Here is a 19,353-nt window from a genome sequence, read left to right on the forward strand (position 1 = left end):
CTTGCTTAACATTTTAAGCTCCAATTAGTTGCAATTTATGTCCACTATCACCCTACTAATTCACACTAATACCTGAGACGACCTTTCTGACTGGCCGAATCTTTCAAAGTAGCAAGCAAGACCAAGCGAGAAAAGTGCAATGGTTCTGAACAACAATATGCAAGTGCCACTGGCAAATGTCTTAAGTTTGAGTAATTAAATTTGTGTTGGTGAGAAATCTGGAAGAGGTCCCATGTTTTCATAACATACAAAATTTCTCCATGGTGTGAACTTCAGAGTGATTCCCTACTCTGGAAACCCTGAGAACAGCGGAGGCTGTTGACTTTGCCCTAACAGATTCACAGGTTAATTAATTTGTATTGTATTGCATTGTGAAAGGGCCTATTTGCAGAAGCATTTCAGTAATACTGTTTGCAATGTGACAATAAGTATTCCACATTTATATTGACTTTTCATACTTATGTTAAAATTCCATTTTTATGCTTGTCTAAAATGTCTAAATGTATGTCTAAATTGTAAAATATGTTTAAAATTTCATATTTATGTTTAAATTTTATTTATATTCAACAGTTCCATCCACCTTCTCTACCCAAAAGCAAAAATATCTAGAAATATTTGAATATTTCAATCGCAAGCCGATGGTAGGCAATGACAATGGCACCTCAGCAAACTGCCTTCTAACTTCATATATTCAAATAGTAAAATCAGTTCTACTTAATTGCAGATCACATCTAATGGCCAGTTTTAATGCCTTTCAAGAAAATAAGAGGTGGGAGAAAGTTTCCCTGCAACCATGTAAACTGTCTATTTTATATTTTTTTTCAGTTAGCATTTGAGAATAATATTAGCATGAAATCTAATCTTTTCAAACACCTGCAATGGCACTTGCCTAACTAACTACATGCACAGTTTGATAAATGCTTTAACAGATTCCTAAATCAAGCTTAGGCGAACTCCAGTCTGTACATAGTTCAAACCATGATACTGACTGATTCCATTATTTTAATAAAAATGTCCCAGTTCATTCTGTACTTCACCTTTTAGATATTACTTTTTAAAAAAATCAAAGAGCACAGTTATAAAAAGTCATGGTGAGGAACACAAAAGCCCATGGCAAGTATGCAACTTACGATTGTAGTATCTGGGTCAAATAGCAACAAAGGATAGCAATGATTAAGGATTAAAAATTGCCTAAGACATGTGAATGATGATGTGAAATTAGTCGTGATTATAACAATTGTATGTTTATACAGCAGAAGTTTGATTCTTGTGCATTAGTACAATAAAGGCTTCACTTTTTATCTCTGGCTTTGAAGAGATGAGGGGAGATGAGTAAAATGTCAGTTTGAATTAACGTTTTGTCATAAATATTTATAGCCCACAGAAAACAATTGTATGACTCTTTAGGATTGAGCTAATCAGTTACAAATCACATCCTAAATGTATTAACATAATTCTTTTACAGAAGCTTTGGCTTTCAATAAATTAATATTAAAAGACTCGGGTTATACCAAATGCAACAGAAGAAACGTTTCTAAACCCAGTGAGTGAGTATGAGAGGTTTCCTTCCACTTGTTCCACTTACTGGGTCTACCCTCAAGGCTATTTCTTTGTGAGCCTTGATATATGATGATTCTTTTGTTTCAAGTTTCAAAATTAAAACTATAAAGTATAAATTCTTACTAATAGAAAACCATGACCTAACATGCCTACATCAGTTAGGGCACGCATGCAGTGAAGGCATTGATAGGTTTGATGAGAGTTTCCAAATCCCAGGGTGTTTAGTCTCATTTTTTTGACAAAATAATACTTATAATAAAACAAAAGACAATCATTTGTAGGTTGCAAGTCCCAGATCTTGTTTATTTATAAAGCAATAAATATTAGAAGCACAAATAAATTGCACGGGTGTGTAAACAAACTGTACAATGACTGAAGAGTTCAGGAAGGGTTGCCAGAAGACTCCAAGAAGCATATTGTCGTCATCCTGAGTGGGAAGTAAATTGAGGGAAAAAGTGCTTAGAAGCACTTGCGGTGGACAATGGAAGGACCAGCTTCATCATACTCCTGTTTACTGATCCACATTTGCTGGAAGGTGGACAGAGACGCTAGAATGGAGCCACCAATCCAGACAGAGTACTTGCGCTCAGGTGGGGCAATGATCTAGGATAAAGAAAAGCAACAAAATCCTCATTTAACAGTTACATTTCTGAACAACCAACCCACATCACCAATGTAACAAACCACTAGATATTCCCCTAAGTAAATAAAGAACTTTTCTATACTAACAGTATAGATCTTCAGCAGCTGGTACAACACGTACTATTCCTTAAGAAAATCCATAACCATATTTTCCTCTTTTCTAACACTTGCTTCTAACCAATATAATTATTCTGATTAAATGGAATTTCTCCTCATTTGTCCATCAGCTGTTGATCTTACTTTTGGGTTGTTCCTATAGCCCAATTTAATGATGTGGACATTTTCTCCATCTTTATCCACATCTTATAGTACGGAGTCAAATTCCTTACCTTGATCTTCATAGTGCTAGGAGCAAGTGCAGTGATTTCTTTCTGCATGCGATCAGCAATGCCAGGGTACATCGTTGTACCACCTGAGAGGACGTTGTTAGCATACAGGTCCTTACGAATATCAATATCACACTTCATGATACTGTTGTAGGTAGTTTCATGAATACCAGCAGATTCCATACCTTGAGAAGAAAGAAGACAGTAGGTCAGTAAATTATGCAAGAGGTCTTCATGAGAAGAACTCTTGGCATTTCTCCTCATCAACATGAACTTCTATGATCTTTTTTGTAAAATTACTTACGGATTATTAAATGTTGCAGAAAAACATTAAAAAAATAATTACAGAACTAGCTTAGAAAATGAAAATTATTTGTTAGAAAAGGTAAGAATCATAATGCATGTGCAAAGGAATGATACTAAAAATATACAGGAAGAGAAGAAGTAGACACACAAGATAAACTGATTTAGTACCTGGCGATGGGAGGAAGTTATATAGCACAGAAAACATGAGTATCAGGTTATGTCAGAGTCTCACAAAAAGCATTAGTTGAATATAGTAAAGACAGCCGTAAAGACAATGAAAACAGTTGAAGTAGAGCTAAAGAAGACAATAGTAACTTCATTTCTTTTTCAGCCTACTCAAAATACAGTCTGTACTGTCTAGAAACATCAAGGCAAGACAAAACCAAGACATGGACCAAGATATTAGTACTTGGTGGTAAGGCAGAAGAAACCAGAAGCAAGTGTTTGTAGGTTGCATTCCAAATTATTAATTTTAACAGGTGCTTCCTGAAAGGGCTGACACTAGATCCACAGTAAGATGTCAGCTGACGAACAACTGCACTTATTGCTCAGGAGTTAGAGTACAAGCATTTGCTACATCCGTCAGCTGCACTCACAAACAGCAAAGCTTACCATCTTGACCGTGGCAATGTTTAATTACAGTGCATATAAATACACACACCTTCATTCCATTTTTTTTCGCCTCCCAGACACTTTACTTCTTCTTGGAGTCAGATACGGTTTTAAGTTTAAGCCTTACAAATACAGCTCTGAAAGCTATTCTTGCCATCAGTGACATAAAAACATAGAATGTCTTGAGTTGGAAGGGACCATTAAGGATCATGGAGTCCAACTCCCTAATGATGATATTCTAACTGTACATTTTATCACTAGAAAATTGTGGCCCTACAACCTGATCTAAAACTTGCAACAAGAGCCCAGAGCTCAGCTAATTACCAGTTGAGCTCACATCAAGCACAGCTTACAGGCACTAGAGGATCTAACTCATTATTTATTTATATTTGATTTAGTGCCAAATTTAGATAAGCAGGAAGAGGAGTGGGACACATTCTAGATCTTCTGATTCACTCATACCTCCTACAGAAAGGAGAATTTCCTGGGAACACTTACCAATAAAGGAAGGCTGGAATAAGGTTTCAGGGCAGCGGAAACGTTCGTTACCGATTGTGATCACTTGACCGTCAGGCAATTCATAGCTCTTTTCCAGAGAGGAGGAAGAGGCAGCAGTGGCCATTTCATTCTCAAAGTCCAGTGCAACATAGCACAATTTCTCTTTGATATCACGAACAATCTCACGTTCAGCTGCAGATATATGGGTATCAAATCAAGGTTTGGATAAGCAAAATACTAGAGGAGGAAGATGGGCCAAGAGAGACATGAGGATTTTCACAGGAGGGCAAAGCTGAAGGACTGACCTGTTGTCACAAAGGAATAGCCACGCTCCGTGAGGATCTTCATGAGGTAGTCAGTCAGATCCCTGCCAGCCAGATCCAGACGCATGATGGCATGAGGCAAAGCATAACCTTCATAAATAGGTACATTGTGGGTGACGCCATCGCCAGAGTCAAGAACGATACCTGGGAGAGAAATGTCAGAGAGCAGTTGAAATCACCTAGCAAATGCTTAGAGCCCTTAGGCACAGTAAGCAGCAACAAACGCAACACAATATAGGATTTTTTCAGGTAGTATAAAGTAGCATCATTCTATTTTAGCCATAAAGATCTTGCCCATTCCTCTGTCTTTGCTTGCCTGGATGTTCCTGTTTGGTGTGAACTTTCCCATAAAACAGTTGTTCCATTCACATTTTAAGCTAATCCATACTAGCAGCCTTCCACTGCTCCTACACCAAGCAGTTAAGTATATTTGCAATAGTGATTGTCTTGATCTGACAATGGGCATCTTTGGGGCCCAGCTGAAACCTTTAAACTGGTGTAATACTTGTGTGACAGCAGTATCTTCACAGAAATGTCTCCTCGCTTGCACCACGACAAGCGGCAGGAGACTTTGTTCCCCAGCGCCTCTCTGAAAGCAGTGCAGACAGGTCCACATCGTCCTTTCCACAGGCTATGTTGTACTGGCTTTTCTGCTACTCTTACCACCAATCGCTATAAACTAAAAATACCTTGCTTTCTGTAAACTTGAATGAGTTACGGTGGGTTTTCTTCCTCTTTGGAGTGGGAAAGAAGGAGAGTTCCTGAAAGGAAATATCTAAATAGTGATTATTTGTTTATTTTACCTGTTGTACGGCCAGAAGCATACAGGGACAGGACAGCCTGGATCGCCACATACATAGCAGGTACGTTGAAGGTCTCAAACATTATCTGGGTCATCTTTTCACGATTAGCTTTAGGGTTCAAGGGGGCTTCTGTGAGCAAGGTAGGGTGTTCCTCAGGGGCCACACGGAGTTCATTGTAGAAAGTGTGGTGCCAGATCTTTTCCATATCATCCCAGTTGGTGATGATGCCATGTTCAATGGGATATTTCAAAGTAAGGATACCTCTTTTGCTCTGAGCTTCATCACCCACATAGGAATCTTTTTGACCCATACCAACCATAACACCCTAAGAGAAGAAGTAAAGCGTTATTTGAGGAAGACAACATCACAGAGCCCAAACAATAACATCACAACTATGCTATTTTCAAGAAAGGTACAAGCAGTCACACCACTAAAAGGTTGATTAGGAAAAGACATGAGCATTATTAAATTATTAAGTGAACAGAATTTGAAGCTTCCTCATAAAATCCTTTTTCTCCTTTTATAATGCACCTCTTCTTTTCAGTTACTTTTTTTCTGGTCCAGAAGTTTGACTGCAAGCAAACTGCACAACATCATGAGCAGGAAAAGATACAGTGAGATGTACAAAGAGAGTTTATAAACCAGAAGATAGAGAGGGAGATTAGCCTTCTAGTGAAGGAAGATACTCCATATTACTGTGGAGCCTCAGCAGTAATTTATTCATGATAACAAAATACAAATTGCAAATGTTTTAGTTAAAAAAAAGCATTACAAACTTTTAACCAAGGAAACCATAGGAGAAAAAGTACCATATTTTCTGTGTACTGATTCAACTGTGACAAAAGAGAAGGAGAATGATACGGGAACAGAGAAAAGGAGGCTTAGAGAGCGGTAAGAAGGTAAGATCAGAGACAGACAAAAGAAGTAGAGGAAATTGAAGGAAGGTGTTTGGTATGTGAAACGTTGGACGGGATGGGTGGGAAGGGCCTTAAACAAACGACATTGTGTGCAAACTCAGGCAACGGAGATGCCTTTGAACTAGCACCAGCAGCAGGTCTGGCCTAGGGGACGGAGTGGGCAGCAGCTTTGTAGGAAGCTGGGTTTGGGCTCATTAGGGGAGAGACTAGGGAGAGAGTCAAGAGGGAAGCTGGTGAGTTACCCGTAGCTGGGGGAAAGGGAGAAAGTGCTAGAAGGGAGATAAGGGACGGCCAAAGAGGGGAGTCGAGGGAAGCACTGGAGAGGCCTGGGAATGTGCCGCTAGTACTACCACAAGAAGCGAGCGGAGGGAAGGGCTGGGTGTTTGGGAGAGGACGGAATGACTAAGGAGGGAAGGGGCGAGTGGAGGCGACTCCTGGCGGGGAGGGGGAAGGCTCCGTCCGGCCCCGGTCCTGCCTCCGTGTTTACCTGGTGCCTGGGGCGGCCGACGATGGACGGGAAAACGGCCCTGGGGGCATCGTCTCCGGCGAAGCCCGCCTTGACCAGCCCCGAGCCGTTGTCGCACACCAGCGCGGTGGTCTCCTCGTCGTCGCACATCTTCGGAGGGAGGCACGGACTGAAAGACAGCGCGGCGGCGCGTCCAGACCCCGGCGGACAGGCAGCGCGGCCCGGCGGCGGCGGGGGCCCGCCGAGAGCCGGGGCGGGAGCGGGGAAGGTGGCCCGTCCCGGGAGGATGCCCGGGGGCGCCGGTGGGCAGCGCTCGGAACGGGATCCGTCAGCCGCTTGCTCCTCCGCGCCGCGGAAGGACGCTCGTTAGGGCGCCGTTAGCGGTGCCCTCGGGCCGCAGATGGAAACGGGAGGGAAAGCGTTTGCTTTCGGGGCGATCGGCCCTGGCCGGGGAGCGCTTCACGGCCGGCGGGGCGTCGCGCCCGGCGGGGCCGCGGCGGCAGGGGGTCCCCGGCAGAGATGAGGCCGTAGCCGGGAGGGGCACGGGCAGAGCAGCGGCTGTACCTGCACGGCCGGCACCCGCCGGTGCCCCCGTCCCGACCCGTCCCGTCCCATCCCATCCCATCCTGTTCCGTCCATCCCGTCCCGTCCCGTCCCGTCCCGTCCCATCCCATCCTGTTCCGTCCATCCCGTCCCGTCCCGTCCCGTCCCCGCGGGCGCCGCCTCGCTACTCACCAGAGCGGCACCGGCGGCGGGGGGGGGCTGCGGAGGAGAGCCTGGGTGCCGGCTCGGCGGAGCCGCCCCGATTTATAGCCGGCCGAGGGGCAGCGCCGGCCGGGGCCGCGGCGGGCCGGGGCAGCCACCTTCTCCTTATTTGGTCGGCTCCGCGCCATTGAGCGCCGGCGCGGCCATGAATGGAGCCCGGCCCGGCCCGGCCGGCCGGCCCATGTAAGGCAGGCGCGGGGCAGCGCGCCCCCGGCCCGCCGCATGGCCAAATAGGGAGCCCCGCGCAGCCCCTCGGGGGCCAGCGCTTTCGGGGAGCGGGGGGGAACGGTGGCCCTCCCGGCAGGCCCGCAGCCCGGCGCCCCGAGGCGTCGAGACCCGCCGGCGCCGCCGCCGGCCCCGGCCCGGGCGGACCCAGCGAGGCGGCGCGTTAGGCCGGGGACGGCCGGGCTGGGCGGGGGGCGTCCCGGTGTCCTCTCCCCCGGGTGTCCGTTTCCCCGCCGAGAAAAGGGGCAGCCGAGCCGAGCGCCTCTGGAACCGGCCACCCGGGAGGTGACGGTGGGGCCGAGGAGCCAGGCTCCTCTGCTGCCCGCAGGCAGCCCGTGTCTTCAAACTTGGATGAGCACGTGCGGCACAGATCGCGCTTTCCTCCGCTTTTGCCTGGCACCTACGGCACAAAGTGGGATCCGCTCGTTTACATGAATATGCGTGTCATTCAGCTCCCCATTTCTGCTCGTTGAACGCGCACCGGCTCGGCAACGCGGGGCGATACGTATAGGGCGGAGGATGAGGGATGGGAATAGCTCGGGCAAAAACCAGCTATGGTATTAATGTAATGTGACAGTTGTTTTCCCGCTCAGTTGTTGAAACATCCACATTGATCATTTGTTCCAGCGGTGGAGCCTAGAAAATCCATGTATCTTCAGGATTACTTTTTTTTTTTTTCAGTTAAAAATAGAAAGACTGGAGAAGCATCCCTTGAGTGGGTTTGGCCTGGAACGTGAAGGCAGCGTCAACACGTGTCGCAGAGGAACGGCACTGTAACGCAGGTTACCGTGTCCTTCGGGAGCTCAGCTTATAAACTGCCCCGTGTCTGCCTGTGTACAACACAACGGGGAGGAGCCGCGGGGAGAACGGAGCTTTGGGACACAAGGGAAGGGTGGGATGCAAAGGTCAAGAGGGGAACGCTCAGTAAACTGGATCAACTGCTTAAACACAGGTCCAGTTTATTAGATGCCATACAAGGGCTGACAGCCATCGCATGGTTCTGTACATCTTAAACGAGGTGGGAGGAAGGAGCCTGTGAATGCAGCCCAGGCTGCAGTCTGGGGGCTCGCGGGGCTCTCTGTGTAAGGGCTCTCTTCGCACTGCGGTTTGGCTCTGACAAAGAGTGCGAGAACTGTAAATCGCCGACGACTCATTTCTAAACTGGATCCAAAGGGGGCGTCAGAGACGCTTAGACTTTTAATTTCTTCTGAAATCGGAGATAGGGGAATCAGTTTCCTCGTTTCTAGCACAATTAATGAGGTGGTTAGCTCCACCCCAACCCCAGTTTATCTTGGGGTTGTGCCCAATTATGAGCACGACTCTGAAGCAGATGTAGCAACAAACTTCTTGGCCATTGATAGCTCCTGCTTTTCTTTAAATGCCTTTGAGGAGACACAACCTGTTTCAGGTGAGACACTATTTGCGTATAAAGGTGTGTGCATGTATATTTCATACATGTGTATATATAAATATATATGCACATATATATATATTATATATGTATGTATCTGTGTATATATATATGTATATATTATTTTTTTTTCTTAGCTACCTAAGAAAGGACGGTGTAGGACTGTGAAATACAGTGACTTCAAAAGGTCAAAGCAGGGAAAGACTGTGCTTCAGCACCTCTGTTCTGGACAAACTGGCTCTTACTTTTCCTGGTATTGACAAAAAATCGACCAAAATCAATACTGATGGGATAAGGACCCTAAGTGAGTATATATTTATCTAAACCGATTAGGCACAGGTAACAGAGAGTTGAAAATATTTTGGTGATGGCAATGCCTATTTATATAAGAATTCATATATATGCAAGGATGTAGAAGCATATACACCCTGGTACAGAGTACCATTTCAAAGAAAAAATACTTTACCATATGCTGCTTTCAATTTTAAAAAGTCAGCATATTTTACTCCATGGTAAGTTGCCATCTATAATTTAAATCTGCTTCTTTTTTTCCCTAGCACATCTTTTCTACAGAAACCATATAATGTGAGGGATTGGCCAGCTTCTCTGGCACTAGAGATTAGTTTACAGTGTTATCTCAGCTGTTCCTCGGTTCAGAGGTGTTACAGTATTTACATAGAAGCCCGCTGCTGATAGCTGCATTGAATTCCTCCCCAATCAGACCCTCCCTGTCACATCCTACATTCCCTTTGGCTAGAGAGAGAGACAGACTCTGCTGAAACTGAGACAGAGCCAGCTCTCTACACAAACAAGTCTGTATTTTCTTGTTTACTTTATAAGTAAATATCGGCTTTCTCTACTCTTTCCTCAAGTTATACATTTCTAATCCAGCAGGACACTGCATCTAGGAGCCTGATGCACTTGAGAGCTCATCAATCCCCACCACCACCACCCCCCACCATATAGTGCAAGGTCAAATGAAAAGGGCACCACATAATGTACATAAATCCAGAATCACATCTGCTTTCTCGTAGCCATTAGAAAAGTACTCGGCTAAAAGTACCCAGTACTTTGGCCAAAATAATTCTGTTTTCTGCAATAAAGTGATATTACAGCCTCAAATAAACCAAACAGGCAAGCAAAGAAGCAAAAACCTACTGAAGTATCTTATGTAATGTCATCTAGAGGAAAAATACTCTAGCGTCTGCCTGACCAGGGTCCCCACACGCTGTGTGCATTTCTCATGACTTAGCTATTGGGAGTGACCCCAGAGACAAAGGACAGCACAGGCAGTGTGGAGTATTGGGAGAGCAGGCAGATCTGCAGTGGACATGATCTGCACGTACCCTAAAACAGCCTGAACACACAGGAGCATGAAGCCTCAACGTGTACACAATATTAATGGGGTAGCAAATTTATATATATATATATATATATGACACATGTGCACGGGCAGAACTGGATGTGTTGTTCAACCAATAAGACACTGTTGTGACTGCAGCCAAAATCAGAACATGAGTTCTTCCCTCAGCATGGTAAAAATGTGAGTATAAAAATCACACTGTGATCTTATGATGCCCAGAAATCTTCACAGCTGCTATTCAGCATTTGAATGAAAAAAAAAACCACTTAGCTTAAAAATAAAGGCTTGATTCTTCAAAAACTTTAAAGCATAGACCACTTACTACCACAGACTTCAGATCATTTACAGTAGTTAACATTGCATTCAAAAATTGAAAATGTGTAGGATCAGGCCCTCTCTGTATTTTTTTTTTCAGCCTTTCAGATTATTCTTTTATTATCTGTACATGTTCCAATAAAAATAATAAACTTTTCATAATACAGCAAAAGATTTCATGTACAGTATACCCTGACCTAGCAGGTCTTAGAGCAGATGACTTCTCACATAAAATCTGCTATTTCTAAATCCAATGGATGATGACATATAAAATCTGTCCTAGCACAGAGCCAAATGTTACCTCTCTTAAGCCTCAGGCCAGTGTAATCTTTGAAAGATATTTTACTTTTTCAAGAATAAAAAGCAAATGCCACTCTGACAGGTTTTCTTTTGTCCCATGACAGCTGTTTGGAGTTATATGGGCTTTAGAAATGTATGAAACGTTGTGGCAGACTCTTACTGATGGGCAGGAGCCCTGATGAAATGAGAATGCCAAACATAAAATATACGATCAATATCACTGGCATGAATGAGCCACTGTCACGAAGGAGTCATACGTGGTTATCTACATCTGTGTAGTTACGAATCTGTCTCTGTATGCAGACATACAAAGAAAAGCCAGAAAAGACAATTCTGCAGTCACCACCAGCCTGAAGTTGTTCCCTATGAAAAGCTCTGTTACACTTTTCCGATTAGATTTTGAACCTCTCACGTGAGAAATCTTTCTCCTGTTCTGCTAGAGGAGAGTCTCCCAGTTTAATAATCACACTGTCAGGAAAACTTCCCCAGAGAATTCATCGGGTATTTCCCTTTCTAAGTTATGTCTCATTCACCCTAGTAATAGCCCATGTTTCATCCTTAATACATTCCCTGTCTTCTCAGCATTTAAACCCTTCGCATAGTTGCAGGCTGTTATCATCTCTCTGTGTCTTTCTCTCACTCACTCATGTACTGCTGCACATCTATAATTAACCTAAAACATCTTAAGTGTGCGCTGAAATGGCAGAATCATGAGGTGGGCGCTGGGAGTTAGAGATGCAGCTAAAACATCTTGTTATGAAGCTGAGAGAATTAGGCGCGGGCAACGTGGAGGTGAGGGGCAGTGAAAGGAATTTGTGCTTCTGAGCCTCTGACTCCAGAATCATTATTTGCCACATGTCACATACAAAGAAAGGCCGGGACTCTCACTTCCATTACACCCCCTTTTCAGGGGAAAGAGGGCTCAGAGAGTGCTGGGAGATCCTGAAAGCACTGCGCCTGCACCGGAGGAATGCCTTGCTCCCAGAAGTGCTGTGCATCTCTCGCAAGCCCAAGCACGGCAGGCATGACGGGGTCGGACTCCAGCATTTCATACCATGAAGACTGCAGTCTGCTCTGAAATAAAATGCAGCCCAGGGAAACTGCCATAATTTAGGCTCCTCAGGCTGTCTTATGCACTGAGGGACATGGAGTAGTTCAAGAGGACAGAAATACGTGCTGAGCACTTCAGCTGTTGCCAGCATGTAACTCGGTTGCCAGTCCTGTGCAGCGTCTCTGAGAGATACCTGCCCTACGTTAGAAAGCTGATGGGCAGTATTTCTAACAGTATTTCAAAGTCTCATTTCTACTGTTGGGTTTTTTCCCAGTTAGAAAACACATCTGACCTAAACACCAAAAAAGATGGAACACGGAAAACACCTTTGTGTATGTTTGTTCAGTATCACACAGTCATCATTTGATCCTTGATGAGTCTCTGGCTGGTAGTACAGTATCAATAAATAACAATTCCAGAGGCAATGGGTAGTTGCTAGATGTACCAAAGACGGCTTGATGATATCATATATTGGGAATATTTCAAAAAAACACCAATGCTTAAGGCCAAATTCTGCCCAGCTAACAAATCTGTGATTATTTTTATTTAAATTATATTTCCTTCTTACATGTGACTGTAAAAAGCTCAGATTTGCAGAATGGCCGCCCAGGAAGTGTAATAAAATGACATGGGACCTTAGCAGATATTTCATGAGTATATAAATTACGTAGATTAATACCTAGATACTTAAAGATGACAAAGGAGAACAGTGAAAGAGAGAGAAAGAATGCAAGACATAGACTCAGAAATTTGCAGCCAAAGGCACTTCCTCGTCCAGATTTATGTCTCACTCCACCTTCAGTTTCCTCCAAGCTCACTTCAGTCCAGTCTTGTTTCTTTGCCACAGATTCTGCACCTGTCATGTTCTATAGAAAGTGGTCAGGACTTCACAGCCTATCTATGTATTGCTTTTCAAATTTTCAGACCAGTGCCATAAGCAGATGCAAATCTCCTACCAGCAGTGGTGTTTCTAGCACACTGCTGTAACCTTTCAGTTTAGTCTAGTTCTCTACTGTCCTTCTGCAAGGCCTCTGATTCACAAACATCTGTGGTAACTCATGTCAAAGCCAGTGTCTAAGAACTATTCAGAATGTTTCATACTAGGAATTGATCTTTTCCCTTCTTTACTGCTTCTAATGTCCCCCTCTTCATCAAGTTCCCTTACTTTTATTTATGTTTTTAGCACTTTCCCACTATCCTCTATTTCATCACCTTCCTTCCCTTGTAATTCCCATCTTTGTTTTCCTCATCACATCTCTGTAAGTTCTCCAGCATGCATAGGTTGTTGTGTGCAGCCACCTACATGCACCTACATGGATTCAAATTGTCAAGGAAAAGTTTCCCAGAGAAACAAGAAACATACCCGTTTTCTTCCCCAGCTAGCATACAGTTGTAGGAAGATGAAATCTCATACGTATGTTTTGTCTTTACTGGCATATCACACAGGCCTGTCTTCTTATTTATAACCCATCACATTACTTTGGTCTCACCAATCTGCATGAGCAGATTTGAAGTCCACTGCAACGAGTAGGGTTCGATAATCTGAAACAAAAGGAACCTGAATCTACTAGCTGCTGCAAAGCACTGTGTGGGTTCCAGATTGTTTCTCAGCTGCCTTTTATTTTGCAGAATCAGACAGATGTCTCATAATTACAAGAAAAGCAACAATGAAGCAGTCTATTCTAATTGCATTCTAGCTAAGGAATTAACTTTTAATAGAGGAAACCATCAAGTACTGGCTTTTCTGTTAACCTCTCTACATGCATTCTCTTGCACTGCGTGTTAAAGCAGAAGAATCTACATCTCTTAATCTGTATAGACTAAGGAGAGAAGGAAGTATTGCTTTACAGATGAGAAGCTAAGGTTCAGCAGGATGAAGTAAATCACTTGACTGAAGTCGCATTGGAAATTAGCAGTTTATGTAAGTATTGAATCCTGCTTCTGAAGACCAATTCCAGCTGTTGAATAAGTAGCGCGCTGTTGTTCTCAAATATGGGTACATAAGGCTCTCTGAATCTGTGGTGTACACAGAAACAGTTTGCTTTGCCACAGTTGACAGATATATCCTTCCCAAGAAATATCGTTTTACAAGACCGATGGATTCTACTGCTGCTATTAGGAACACAAAGATGTTTGATGGGTCTCATAAAAATGTGATGATTCCAACCTACAATTTTGCAAAGTTGTAAGATGATTTAGACAAAAGCATCTCAGTTATTAACAAACGATTTAGCTGGACCATGATATATGGAGACAACATTGCAGTAAGTGAATTCAAGAGTAGAACTGCAGGATGCTGAGACTGGCTCAGAACTTTCTGGCAAAATTATTTCTCTTGCTAAAAACCAGACATTCTTCAAAATGCATTTTACCCCAGAAGTTTTGTACTCCATTTTTCAAAGAATGGTCTCAAGTCAGCTTATTTCATTTTCTTCTAGGTTAAAAAAATCCACAAACCTACAGATTTATTTTGTAGAAAAGTACTATCTGAATTATGAACAAAATATTTTAATTGACAGAAATGAATTTTTTTTCCAAATTTTGTTTCTGAGTATTTTCAGGATTTTTACCTCTTAGCCAAATTCAGTAGAAAAATATTTTTATCTCACCTTTTTCAAAAGATGGAAAATTTACCTCAAACTTAACAGTTTATTAATCAAAGATAAAACTTTGATAATCAAATAATCCAGCATTCCCATTATATGTTCAGTACAATTCAAAAGAATCCATACCAGACTGATATTTTTCATTTTAACAGTAAAATATGTGTAACACGATAACAATACTGACAGACTTTTCAGATCTCAGAGAGCATTTAAGCTACTCCTACACACAGGGTAAAAAAAATACCACAGTGGAGAAAAAGAGTTCAACTGAAATGAAAATAGCAAAACCACATTTTGAGACATTCTAGAATGCTTGCTGATGGAAGCAATTTCAGGGGACTAAAAGGGGATTACTTCTAGAGCTTAATAATTTTCTAAATAGTATTCTAGAATGACAGTGGGAAATGTTTTCTACCAGTACTTATTTTGTTGCTTATTTATCCAAAGTCCTAACTACAGAAAAAATAAATCAGGGTCTAGCCCCTTTTTCTTGTAAAAAGGCTCTGGTTTAGACAACACTGAGCATTTACCAAGGCTTTAGTAAGAAGGTCGTACTGTCTCTTATGTATATATTCTGTAAATACTCACTGCATTTCAGACTTCACTTAACATGCTTCATTAATATCACAGAAAAAATGTCATAGGAGCATTTCTGAGTTACCTGTAGAACAGAATGCTTGATTTCCAGTGTATTGGAATATTTTATTCTAGTTACTGTCATCTTTAACATAGGAAGACCTGTTATCGACTCAGCCAACTTATTAATTATTTATGCTTGATACGAAGATTTAAATTTAAATTAGCATTTTGTACAAAGCTGTTCGACATGTCCTGCAGATAAATAGAGTTGTGGACAGCAGCAATGTACTCTTCCATTTAAAACATCTCTAAGGCATAGCTAAAATTTCTGTTTATTGTCATTCTTCCTGTAAAGAATGGCCAGACACAAACTGACCTGAACTTGGGAACAATGATCCATTGCAGGTAGGGGTTTGAACCGTTACAAAAACCTGGAAAACTTCTGAAAAAGAGGGTTAAAATCGAAAGGTTAAATACATATTTAAGGAACAGGTAATCTACCTAAAATCTCAATGATTCAAGATCAAAGGAAGTACCAGATGGCATCAGTAAAATCTCATTGGCAAAAGTTCATTATTTAAGTCAACTGGGGAAAATGTTGCTGAAAATACACTTTTAATCTGTTGCCTTAAGCATAGTAGATGTTCAGGAAAAAAAAGGTCAATTTGATGGTTCATAAAGCAATTATTTTCCCATAAAGTATCTTCTAAAATAATACACAAAACACAACCAAAGGCCGTCACTGTAAAGAAAACCTAGATGTTTTCCTACTTTGCAAAACAGTTTCAAAACTACCAGGCCACGTGATTGCCCTCAGAGGAATGACTCTCATAAGCAATTGTTTCCCGGTGCAAAATGTCTTGGATAGACTAAGGTATTGGACAGACATTTGACAAAGCCTGGCATGCAGAAAAAACCAAATATAGCATACTGCCCTTCAAAATGAGAAAAAACAGCCCTAAGACAAGGAACTCAGTAAAAATCAGTAAAAAAGAAAAGTTACTTGCTGAGTGAGGTTGCCAAGTCTTGAATCGACCACACTCTACAAAGAATAGGGGGTAGACAGATGGGCTGGCATTGACAGCACCCTCCAATAGGGGTGGTGAGGACCAAGGGTTCTGAGGATTCAGACTACATTCAGGCTGACCAACAGAGCAAAGGGAAAAGAAAACACCTTTATTTAACTTCGTTTAACCACATGGCATTTGGAGACTGTCTCCGCCACGGCCGCGAGGTCACTCCCAGCCCTGATCTAAAGTCGCTTGGACCTGGCCGCCATCTCCAGGTCTGCCCTGCTTGCCTGGCTCAGGCACTGTGGGACGGGGACATGGCTGGTGGGACCCGTGCCCGCTGTGTTATTCCCCACAGGATCCCCTGTCTGCTGTAGAGAGGCCACCCCAAAAGCCGTCCTGCGGCTCTTGCTGGCTGCACCACCCGTTCATTGTTGCTCTTTGCTAGCCACGTCACTGCTCAGCTTTTTTAGCAGATATATTACTTGCCTCTGCTCCGCTTACCACCATTCACAGAGGCTTTACGCAGACATTGGGCTAGAAAAGTAAAAGCAGATACCCAGGACACGTTCAGCCAAGTAGAGCTAGTGGACTGCAGAGATGTGTTTCATCTCTTGTTTTCTCTCCCTTTGCTTTTTCATGCCCAAAGGCCCACAAGAAACAGAATGAGGTAGAATTTTATCTGTTAAGCTTCACAGGCTTAACATGGTGAAGGATGCTAACCTAGGAGGTTAGTGTCATGGTGCATAGGTTGCTAACCTAGGAGCTGAAGGGAGCATTAAACCTGAATTTCACATCCCAGCAGAGTACTGACCTCTAATCTGTAATAAATAAAAGGGAGAAGAAATAGCCTCCTCTCTACCTTCACCTCCTTTTTTTATGAGCCCAGGTGGCTCATAAAAAGGAACCCAACAAAAGAAACAATGAAGAGTAAGTCCCATTTAGCTTCTCAGGAGGAAAAGATGCTGACAATTTCTACAAGGATTTCAGGTTCTGGCTCCCAAGTGAACGGAGTTATCTACCCGCCTGCTTCTTCAGTTCAAGCACACTAACTCCAGAAAGGATGGAGGTTTCAGGTACATCCCAGGATTTAGTGCTTTGAATATTTTAGCTCTAAATGTCTTATCATTACTTTAGCTTTTGCTGTCATGTTCCAGTGCCTAGATCATCTGACATATTTTAGGTGGAACCTACTCCTCTATGCCAATTCTCTAGATTCCTGAGTGACAGGCAACTAAGAATTAGGTACTGCAGTACCTCCAGCCTTCCTTACATTTAGCACGCTACATATATTTTGTGAAAGTAGCAATTAAAATCCATGGTGCTTTCAAAAAATACACCATTTTAAAGGGAAAGGTCTCTAATACAGAATCTCTTGTGAAATATAAATTGTGTCAAAGCTTTTGGAAACTAAAAAGAAATACTTTATCTTCTGTAAGACTCATTTGCACTGTTTCCTTTTTCTATCATTGATGGTCAACCTGGTTCCCAGTGAAGACCCTATGACAACTCAGAAGGCTGCTGTAAGAATTAAACTGTTGCACCTAGAATACTGCAGGGAGTTCTAAGTACCCAAGTGCAAGAAAAATGGGTATGAACTACAGCAAGTTCAGAAAAATTATTATAAGTTTGAGAAAAATCCTTAGAAGAAAGCTTAAGGAGTTGATACAAACCACACCAAAATTCTTAATAAACTCTTGTTGACTTTACAGGCTTTGGAATAAACCCAGGAAGAGTTGTCTATGTGTATTGCTTTCCTATCAAATTAAGGAGGACACAACAACTATTTATAGTTAAATAAAAGGCATAAATACCCAAGGATAAAGAAATATGTATTAGGTAGAACTTTAACTAGCAAATTTACTCTGGCCATTAATTATGAATCATTGTGTACACTACAAACCTGTTAATTTAGGTTGTCATCTTCAAAGCATACTGCAGGAGTTCAAACCCCAGCAGGAACTGGACTATTCATATTGAACTAAGTGATTGAAATATTATGTTGTTGATTCGATTTCTATAGCACCAGGAAGCAGGTGAAATTCCATACGAGCACGGAATAAATTCAAGATTAAATAAATAATAGGATGAATGCTGAAAATATCATGTCTAAGCATATTCTGAAAATTAGATCAGTTGGGCTGGTAGCGTATAAACTAAGTAAGCCCTTAAAGCTTGAGACATTAAGAGAAAAAGCTAGAATATGCACTGTAGTTACAGTCTTGTGCTAGCTAACAACCTGCACATATCCTAAAGAAGTCAGTAGTTTTCTAGCTCTTTAGAGGCCTTCCAGTTTGGTATAACTAAGTTTGTATTTATTAGTGAATTCTAAACTCCCCAAACTCCTGTGAGGTTTGTATGCATAAGGCAATGAGGTACAGATTAATTGACTTAATGATAAACAGGAAATTGTTGATCAATCTGAAAAAGAAAAAATAATCTTAGAAGTACCACTCCAGTGTTTTAAGCATCAGCCCAGAAGTCCTCAAATTTTCCACTTATCACCCCCTTCCTACTGGTGTTTTGGGGTGTGCAATTTTACAGATGACTACAACAGGATCAAATAGTTGTCATGATGAAGAAATTGCTTTGCTCAGCCAGATTCTTCAAGCTGATCTGCTTGAAAGCCACAGAAAGTTCTGCTGGTGTCAGCAAAGTTATACCCAGCTGAAGCCACAGAGAAGTGAGATTCTGAGTTCAATTATTAACAACAAGAAAATGAAATACTGAAGGGCTTACCTTTAGGAAAAATATCTCTGCAGTATTCAAATGAAGAGAAAAAAGACAAACTTGGAATTCAAATGAGCACAGAAACACAAGTGGGTTGAAAATCACAACAACTTTACATAAATTCTTGTTTTGCCACCTGCTTCTGTAACTGTTAGGAAAATGCAGTGGGATATAAAAATGTCACTGCAGCCAAAACAACTAATATGATGTTATGAGCAGACTAATTACTTAACCTGGGGAAAAGTCCTGTGGGATAGGTAAACTCTGAAAGGAAAACTAAAGGAAGAAAAGATCCTGGTTCTACGTAGTACTGCAGAAATTTGAGTCAGGGAGAAGAATGTCACAAAAGGTAAATTTTGGGTAGATATGTCTGCAAGTAAAATTTCAATAAAGCTAAACATGAGGTTATTGCGTTTGAATATTCATGAGTTTGAATGGCCTTTTATTTGTAATACATATTCATTTAAATGATGATATATAGCTTATTTATACATCAGGCTCCATCAATTTTTATCTATTTGTCATGCATCATTACTCTTCCAGGA

General features: G+C 42.1%; 1 protein-coding gene across 1 annotated transcript; it reads right to left on the reverse strand.

Annotated features, from left to right (window-relative positions):
* Positions 1-1,834: 1,834 nt before the first annotated feature.
* Positions 1,835-7,287, reverse strand: ACTC1 (actin alpha cardiac muscle 1). Its single transcript, XM_075030363.1, has 7 exons — positions 7,189-7,287; positions 6,475-6,622; positions 5,071-5,395; positions 4,250-4,411; positions 3,945-4,136; positions 2,532-2,713; positions 1,835-2,163 (listed from the first exon to the last, which is right to left on the reverse strand). Exons 2-7 carry the CDS (start codon positions 6,601-6,603, stop codon positions 2,020-2,022), a joined length of 1,134 nt encoding a protein of 377 aa, XP_074886464.1. The 5' UTR covers positions 6,604-6,622; positions 7,189-7,287; the 3' UTR covers positions 1,835-2,019.
* Positions 7,288-19,353: the final 12,066 nt, after the last annotated feature.

Source organism: Buteo buteo, chromosome 6 (assembly GCF_964188355.1).
Source record: "Buteo buteo chromosome 6, bButBut1.hap1.1, whole genome shotgun sequence".
NCBI classification, from domain to species: Eukaryota; Metazoa; Chordata; class Aves; order Accipitriformes; family Accipitridae; genus Buteo; species Buteo buteo.

Excerpts from the sequence above, each read along its gene's own strand:
- ACTC1 (XM_075030363.1), bottom strand. The coding sequence starts at position 6,603 with ATGTGCGACGACGAGGAGACCACCGCGCTGGTGTGCGACAACGGCTCG. Across the intron at positions 5,396-6,474 it reads TCGGCCGCCCCAGGCACCAG|GGTGTTATGGTTGGTATGGG; the intron begins GTAAACACGGAG and ends TTCTTCTCTTAG. Across the intron at positions 2,714-3,944 it reads ATTCCAGCCTTCCTTTATTG|GTATGGAATCTGCTGGTATT; the intron begins GTAAGTGTTCCC and ends TTTCTTCTCAAG.